Below are 9,326 nucleotides of genomic sequence, written 5' to 3'. Positions count from 1 at the left end.
CTCTTGACATTCTCTCAACCAGCTTCATAAAGAATGCTTTTCCAACAGTCTTGAAGGAGTTCCCACATATGCTGAGCACTTGTTGGCTGCTTTTTCTTCACTCTGCGGTCCAACTCATCCCAAACCATCTCAATTGGGTTGAGGTTGGGTGATTGTGGAGGCCAGGTCATCTGATGCAGCAGCCTATCAGTCTCCTTCTTGGTCAAATAGCCCTTACAAAGCCTGGAGTGTGTTTGGGGTCATTGTCCTGTTGAAAACCAAATGAAAGTGCAAATCAGATGGGATGGCGTATTGCTGCAGAATGCTGTGGTAGCCATTCTGGTTAAGTGTGCCTTAAAATCTAAATAAATCACAGACAGTGTCACCAGCAAAGCACCCCCGCACCATCACATCTCCTCCTCCATGCTTCACGGTGGGAACCACACATGCAGAGATCATCCGTTCACCTACTCTGCGTCTCACAAAGACGGTGGTAGGAACCAAAATTCTCAAATTTGGACTTATCAGACGAAAGGACAAATGTCCACTGTTCTAATGTCCACTGCTCGTGGTTTTGGCTCAAGCAAGTCTCTTCTTCTTATTGTGTCCTTCCTTGCAGCAATTTGACCATGAAGGCCTGATTCACACAGTCTCCTCTGAACAGTTGATGTTGAGATGTGTCTGTTACTTAAACTCTGTGAAGCATTTATTTGGGCTGCAATTTCTGAGGCTGGTAACTTAAATGAACTTATCCTCTGCAGCAGAGGTAACTTTGGGTATTCCTTTCCTGTGGCGATCCTCATGAGAGCCAGTTTCATCATAGCGCTTGATGGTTTTTGCGACTGCACTTGAAGAAACTTTCAAAGTGATTGAAATGTTCTGGATTGACTGACCTTCAAGTATTAAAGTAATGATGGATTGTAATTTATCTTTGCCTATTTGAGCTGTTCTTGCCATAATATGGACTTGGTCTTTTACCAAATAGGGCTATCTTCTGTATACCACCCCTACCTTGTCACAACTGATTGGCTCAAACGGAAATAAATTCCACAAATTCACTTTCAACAAGGCACACCTCCTTATTAAAATGCATTCCAGGTGACTACCTCATGAAGCTAGTTGAGAGAATGCCAAGAGTGTGCAAAGCTGTCATCAAGGTAAAGGGTGGCTACTTTAAAGAATCTCAAATTTCAAATGGATTTGTTCAACATTTTTGTTCACCACATGATTCCATGTGTTATTTCATAGTTGATGTCTTCACTATTATTTAAAAAAAATAGTAAAAATAAAGAAAAACCCTTGAATGAGTAGGTGTCTCCACAGTTTGGGAAACGCTGCTCTAGACCACTGTTTTATAGACACCCATAGCCTAGTCAGTCGATAGTGGTCGCTAGATCTAGTGGTCGCTACATGGTCTAGGATTGATGTGCATTCCCAGTAGATACACTCCGGTCCCCATGGACTTACTCGTACATAAAGCATCCACCATTCAGGCTGCAAAAGACATCACTTTCCTCCTTAACTAGCTTAAATGGCGAGGTGACGGGAAAAGACGGAAAAAAATGGAAAATGTGTGTTAGTTGAATACGGTGTGCAACAATTTAAACTGCCCAAAAATGGTGGTGAATTATTTTCTTTATTAAGACAGTACACATATTTGACCTTTTTTTTTCGGGCAGCTCTCCCTTAAAGCTAGTCTGCTTCCTAGGCTAGGGCACACACACGAGTAAACACACGCAAACTCTGAAGGTATTGTTGATATCAAAAGGGAACACAGCTGTTGTATCTGCTGTTGACAGTTGAATATGTAGATACATCTAGATATTAAACAAATTTGCAGTTCAGGTGCTGTCATCATACTCAACATGTGTGTGTATAGCTTTGGCTTCCCAGCAAATTGTAAATATAAAACAATGTTGTCAACATCTTTTATGTAACAGTACAGTAATAACCATAATGACTTTAACAATAAAATTGTGAAATTCAGATTTAATAGTGTAGTTGGACTATGATTTTATAAGGCTTGATGTGAACATAACAATGATAGTAATAGGTGCTAGCATTAGCAATGTGGCTCTGGGGAAATTCATTTTTTGGGGGGGATAAGCTATGCACAAGTACTAGGCCACAATATACAGTGCCTTCGGAAAGTTTTCAGACCCCTTTATTTTTTTTCACATTTTATTACGTTAACACTAAAATTGATTTTTTTAAAAATTATCCTCAACAATCTACACACAATAACCCATAATGACAAAGTGAAAACAGGTTATTAGAATCTTTTGCAAATGTATTAAAAATAAAATACAGAAATACCTTATTTACATAAGTATTCAGACCCTTTGCTATGTTTCTACAACTTGATGGGAGTCCACCTGTGGTAAATTCAAAGGTACCAAAACATTTCTGCAGCATTGAAGGTCCCCAAGAACACAGTAGCCTCCATCATTCTTAAATGGAAGAAGTTTGGAACCACCAAGACTCTTCCTAGAGCTGGCTGCCCTTCCAAACTGAGCATTCGTGTGAGAAGGGTCTCGGTCAGGGAGGTGACCAAGAACCAGATGGTCACTCTGACAGAGCTGTAGAGATGGGAGAATCTTCCAGAAGGACAACCATCTCTGCAGCACTCCACCAATCAGGCCTTTATGGTAGAGTGGCCAGACGGAAGCCACTCCTCAGTAAAAGGCACATGACAGCCCACTTGCAGTTTGCCAAAAGGCACCTAAAGTCTCTCAGACCATGAGAAACAAGATCCTCTGGTCTGATGAAACCAAGATTGAACTCTCTGGCCTGAATGCCAAGCATCACGTCAGAAGGAAACCTGGCACCATCCCTACGGTGAAGCATAGTAGTGGCAGCATCATGCTGTGGGGGTGTTTTTCAGCAGCAGGGACTGTGAAAATAGTCAGGATCAAGGCAAAGATGGATGCAGAAAGTTCAGAGAGATCCTGGATGAAAACCCATTCCAGACCTCAGACTGGGATGAAGGTTCACCTTCCAACAGGACAACGACCCTAAGCACACAGCTAAGAAAACACAGGAGTGGCTTCGGGACAAGTCTCTGAATGTCCTTGAATGGCCCAGCCAGAGCCTGGACTTGAAACCGATCAAAGAGACCTGAAAATAGTTGTGCAGCAACGCTCCCCATCCAACCTAACAGAGATTGAGAGGATCTGCAGTGAAGAATGGGAGAAACTCCCCAAATACAAGTGTGCCAAGCTTGTAGTATTATACCCAAAATGACTCGAGGCTGCAATTGCTGTCCAAGGTGCTTCAACAAAGTACTGGGTAAAGGGTCTGAAAACTTATGTGATATTCTAAAATTGATTTTTTTTCATATATATATATATATATATATATATATATATATATATATATATGAAAAAAAATCAATTTTAGAATAAGGCTGGAAGCTAACAAAATGTGGATAAAGGTCAAGGGGTCTGAATACTTTCCAAAGGCACTGTATCTGCCTGTCTATATTTGGTAATGTTTTGACATTTTGACAATTCCTGATCATAAGGAGGTTAGGTCATACTTGTCTGTGGACAAAAATTATGAAAAAGAAGAACAGTTCCTGGTTTTAAAGGGTGTGTACAGTCATCAACAAGAGGACGTCCAAGCCATACGTCTGAAATCTAAGGTAAAGGACAACCTTTACTGTCACCTTAACTTTAGTGTTTGGTGATTAGTTATCTGATTCTAATTATTTCATTTTAGAGGTATTGTTCACTTGAATGATGCCTTTTAAAAGTCATATTGTTTAGTAAAATTCTGTCTGATTTGTGTCACTTCATAACTAAGCCAGCATGAATGACATGATAATAGTCCCATGGTTATTTATTTTGGTCTGGATATGGACACTTAAATCTTTCAAATAAAACAATAGCAGATAGCAATTCATCAAAATAGTATGTAATTATAAACATATAAACATATAATGCTTAAATATGTATACAATTATCCTTGTCATGCAGTGAAACCTTATTTTATAGTAAAAAAAACGTTTGTTTTTTTGCATTATTTGAGCTTAAAAATGACATTTAGTTGAATTTATAAGGGGAAAGATTTGCTTTTGGAAATGTCAAAATATTTTCAATATTGTTCATTTCCATGTGGGTTCTATGCCCAGAAATGCCCTTGTCCAGAGCAAAGGATCCCAATTTCAAACTCTCGTAAAAACGAGCAATAATTAATATGAACTGAAAAGGAATGTTATGCAATTTCTTGCTCCTGGTTACCACGCTGCTTTGTCCGGTTGTGGTGGGTGGTTCTGCAACGAATCTCTTCGTCGTCTGAGGAGTAGGAAATATCGGAACAATATGCAGCGTGGTAAGTGTTCATCATATTTATTACACTGAACACAGGAAACAAACTAACAAGCGAATAAAGAAAAACCGAAACAGTCCCGAACGGTGAAAAACACTGAAACAGAAAATAACCACCCACAAACAAGAGTGGGTTAACAGGCTGCCTAAGTATGGTTTTCAATCAGAGACAACGATTGACAGCTGCCTCTGATTGGGAACCATACCAGGCGAAACACAAAGAAATATAAACACAAGAACAAAACATAGAATGCCCACCCCAACTCACGCCCTGACCAACCTAAAATAGAGACATACAAAAGAAACTAAGGTCAGGACGTGACAGGTTCCTAAAAAACGTGTCCGGAGATTTGGGGCTCTATTCAGTATGTGTCACGGAAGTTCAGTATTAAAACATGATTGAAATATAAAGACAATGTTCTCGCTTTAGCGGAGACTGCGTTTGGTTTAAAAAGAAATGACCTTAAAATGTTGTTATGCTACAACGATACAGATGGAATAAAGCCCTTGGTGGCCTGTAAAGTTTTCTACTTTTGATAGAATTAAACAAATAATATTGAAATGACCATGGTTACACCCATAATCTGTCAACTCCATCTCCCTTATACACTGAACAAAAATATAAACGCAACATATAGTGTTGATCCCATGTTTCATGATTTGAAATAAAAGATCCCAGAAATTTTACATACACACAAAAAGCGTATGACTCTCAAATTTGTTTACATCCCTGTTAGTGAGCATGTATCCCTTTTAATCCATCCACCTGACAGGTGTGGCATATCAATAAACTGATTGAACAGCATGATCATTACACAGGTAAACCTTGTGTTGGGGACAATAACTGGCCACTCTAAAATGTGAAGTTGAGGGAGCGTGCAATTGGCATACTGACTGCAGGAATGTCCACCAGAGCTGTTGCCAGAGAATTTGGCAGTACGTACAACCAGGCCTTACAACCGTAGATTATGTGTATGGTGTTGTGTCAGGAAGCAGTTTTCTGATGTCAACGAGTGCCCCATGGTGGTAGTGGGGTTATGGTATGGGCAGGCATAAGCTACGGACCACAAACACAATTGCATTTTATCTATGGACATTTTTCTGCACAAAAATTACATGATGAGATCCTGAGGCCCATTGTGAGGCCCATTTTGTTTAGGTATCTGTGACCAACAGATGCATATCTGCATTCCCAGTCATGTGAAATCCATAGATTAGGGCCTAATGAATTTATTTAAATTGATGGATTTCCTCATATGAACTGTAACTCAGTAAATTCAATGAAATTATTGCATGTTGCATTTAATATTTTTGTTCAGTATAGATTAAGATAGGATATTCATTTTGGTTCAAATATGTTTATTTTAATTAGGTTTTGTAGTCATAAAGCAACTGAGGGAAAACAAACCACTTGAATGAAGAATAATCGTTTTTTTGTCAACTCTGTCAAACTTTAACTAGTCTAACGTTACCTCCGTCAGAGTGCTGAAAGATCTGATTGGATGGTTTTATTGGGGATTTACAAATTAAGGATTTTCTATATGTGACAAATAATGTTACAGAACTTTTATTTTTTGAGGCAAAAATATGTCTGTTTTAAATGTTTTTGTCAACTCTGTTAGTAGCTTGTCAACAAAATAAAATAAAAATAAGTTTGGAGATTTGTATTACATATTTGAATAATCTAATGTTATCATGAAACTATCAATGCCTTTAAACACATTTTGGATAATACATGTAAAAATTAAATGCCTTTTAAGGTGTCTGACAGAGTTTATATGCATCCTATGAAAATATCTATTTCAAATGTTGTTAATATTAGGAAAAGTATTTGTGAAGAAAGTAGAGATTGTCCCTTCTATCAAGAATTATATTATAGTAGCTATCAAATTACTGTCTTTTCCTTTCCCCTCAACAGTCACCTCCAATCATGGATGATATGTGCTCGATTCTCACTGAAGAGGAGTTGAGTCTCTACAACATCACTGATTGTGAATTCCTCAAGCCTTGGGGCCTTGGTCCTGTGCTTGGGCCCCGTCACCTGTCCGCCCTGGTGTTCTATGGCTTGGTCTTCCTGCTGGGTGTCCCGGGCAACGCTCTGGTGGTGTGGGTGACGGGCTTCCGCATGCCGCGCTCCGTCACCTCTCTGTGGTTCCTCAACCTGGCCCTGGCTGACCTGCTGTGCTGCCTGTCCCTGCCCCTCCTCATGGTGCCCCTGACCATGGACCAGCACTGGCCCTTTGGCCCCGTGGCCTGCAAGCTGCTCAAGGGCCTCATCTACCTGATTATGTTCTGTAGCGTTCTGCTGCTGGTACTCATCAGCCTGGACCGCTTTCTGCTGGTCAGCCGGCCCGTGTGGTGCCAGAACTGGAGGAGGCCTCGCAAGGCTGGCTGGGTATGTGTTGGAGTGTGGCTCCTGGCCCTGCTGTGTAGCATCCCCCAGTTTGTCTATGTGAAGGAGGTCCAGTTAAGCACCAGTAAGTCAGAGTGCCTGGGATTGTACACTGTAGCCAGCGCCTGGGCTAACACTACAGTACGCTTCCTGGTGGGTTTCGTGCTGCCATTCATCACCATTGTTACTTGTCATTGGGTTGTGTACAGCAGGGCCAGGCGGGTGTCTGGGGTGGGGCCTGGGAGGGTGAGTGAGGCGCGCTCCAGACGCACCTTGAGGGTCATTGTTGCCGTGTCGCTGAGCTTCTTCCTGTGCTGGCTTCCACTGCACATACTGGACTTCCTGGTTCTATCAACCCCCCGGCACTCATCGCACAGCGCCAATGTACAGCTGGTCCACACTCTGGCCCTCTGTCTGGCCTACTGTAACAGCTGCCTCAACCCTCTGCTCTATGTGTGTCTGGGACGAGGCTTTAAGCAGAGTATCAATCGCTCCCTGCGCAATATGTTCAACTTTGCCACAGAGGAGTCCGTAACCAGACAGAGCATGTTCAAGAGCACATCAGAAAGAACCCAGGAGATGAATATGTGAAGTTCTGTGTGTGTGCATGTGTGTTTTTGCGTGTCGGAGGTGGAACTGCGTTAGAGCTGTCAAATCTACAAGCGGCTCCTTGCATTATAACTAAAGTGGACATTGCAAATTTGCTGCATGAAGTCGCATTAAGAGAAATCCCATGCAGCCTTGTTTACAAGTTTTAACACTGGAATGTGAGATGCAATCTACACCTTGATTAGGCTGATAGAAATCCTCATTCATTATTTTAATGATTTTCAGCGTAATAACTTTATATATATCCTAACGCAAGGGGTACAGGCGTGGCTTCGTGACAAGGATCAAGAGCAGCTTCTCACCGAATTGACAGCTCCAACACATTTACACCTCCATAACATCAGCAATGTTTAGATTTTACTTCATCTTCATAGAAATGTCATTTTGACAAATATGTCATGTTTTTGCCTTCAGATAATAACAAGAACCGTTAATGAGCACACCAGAACATGAATTGTGTTAAACATTTAAATTAAGAAAATAAATACATGTATTTCTGTTGAAATAAAATGTTTTATGAAACAAATTTGCTCTTTAAAATGCTTTCATCCCATCATTCCACACCCATGTCGTCTTCCTCTGGCACAACTGTGATAGATATCATCTGTGGTAATTAGCAGTGCAACTTTCTCAATAAATCACCCCTGCATTTCCTAGAGTTCACTGGAGTGCCACTTGGAAATTGTTTACAATCACTGTGCTCTGTGCTCTGTGCTCTGTGTTCTGTGCTCTGTGCTCTGTGCTCTGTGCTCTGTGCTCTGTGCTCTGTGCCCTGAGCTCTGTGCTCTGTGCCCTGTGCTCTGTGTTCTGTGCTCTGTGCCCTGTGCTCTGTGCCCTGTGCTCTGTGCTCTGTGCTCTGTGCCCTGAACTCTGTGCTCTGTGCCCTGTGCTCTGTGCTTGCCTAAAGATGAGGTGGTTCAGAAACTCTAATACAGGAACTATAATACAGTGTTGTGCAACAGAACAGGAAGCCCTGTCCTCTCTGCAATATGTCTCTGCCGGCAATCACACTTGTGCAATTACAGGCTTTATTGAATCAGATCCGATTTAGCTGACATCCCCATAGCGGTTGTTTTGGAGTGTCGGAGGTGGAACTGTGTCAGAGTGGTTAAATCGACAAGCGACTCCTGGTATTATACCTAAATTGGACATTTACCATATGTAGTAATCAACAGTGCCACTTCCTCAATAAGTCACCCCTTATAGAAATACAGTTCACTGGTGCCATTTTGAAATTGTTGTTAACACTTTATTTGGATAGTCCATATGTAGATGCTCTATAGCACATATGTCAGAGTCAAGGCCCGCGGGCCACATCCTACCCGCGAGAAGGTTTTTTACGGCCCCTGGGATGATCTTGATTTATTATTAGAACCGGCCCGCAGACCGCAGCAAGCCGGCAGCCCGCAGATCTTTTACACGCACCAATACTACATTTCCCACAATGCAACGGTGACGCACCGAGCAGTAGGCTGCTTCATTTCAATATTTATTGGCACAGCAGTTGTCAGCATCACAGTAAAATTAACTTTCAGATACCCATCAAAAATGGCAAAACGGAAGGTGGACACTGAGAACCGGGGGTTTCAAACAAGGTGGGAGTCGGAGTATTTGTTCACGGAGGTAGCTGGAAAACCTGTGTGTCTTCTGTGTGGAGAAAGTGTGGCGGTACTGAAAGAGTATAATCTGAGACGACATTATGAAACGAAACACGCGGACAACAACAAGAATATGGACATGGAACAAAGGCTACAAAAGGCAGAGGAATTAAAACGAGGCCTCAAATCTCGACAGGCTCTGTTCAAAAAAGCCAAATCACAAGGCCAGGCTGCTGTCAAGGCCAGTTTTATTTTGGCAGAAGAGATCGCTAAATCAGCCCGGCCATTTACGGAGGGGGATTTCATCAAAAACTGCATGATTAAAGTTTGTGACGAAGTTTGCCCAGAAAAAAGGCAACTCTTTTTAAATGTGAGTCTGAGCAGAAACACCATTGCCGAGAGAGTAGACCAGTTGTCCAT

At 41.6% G+C, this 9,326-nt stretch overlaps 1 protein-coding gene across 1 annotated transcript; it reads left to right on the top strand.

The window, feature by feature from the left end:
* Positions 1 to 3,516: 3,516 nt before the first annotated feature.
* LOC123993910 (C5a anaphylatoxin chemotactic receptor 1) lies at positions 3,517 to 7,834 on the top strand. Its single transcript, XM_046296383.1, has 2 exons — positions 3,517 to 3,622; positions 6,226 to 7,834. Exon 2 carries the CDS (start codon positions 6,238 to 6,240, stop codon positions 7,288 to 7,290), a length of 1,053 nt encoding a protein of 350 aa, XP_046152339.1. The 5' UTR covers positions 3,517 to 3,622; positions 6,226 to 6,237; the 3' UTR covers positions 7,291 to 7,834.
* Positions 7,835 to 9,326: the final 1,492 nt, after the last annotated feature.

The sequence above is a fragment of the Oncorhynchus gorbuscha genome, linkage group LG13 (genome assembly GCF_021184085.1).
Source record: "Oncorhynchus gorbuscha isolate QuinsamMale2020 ecotype Even-year linkage group LG13, OgorEven_v1.0, whole genome shotgun sequence".
NCBI classification, from domain to species: domain Eukaryota; kingdom Metazoa; phylum Chordata; class Actinopteri; order Salmoniformes; family Salmonidae; genus Oncorhynchus; species Oncorhynchus gorbuscha.
Note: the sequence above shows the minus strand (reverse complement) of the source record. Positions and strands in the feature narration are given on the sequence as shown.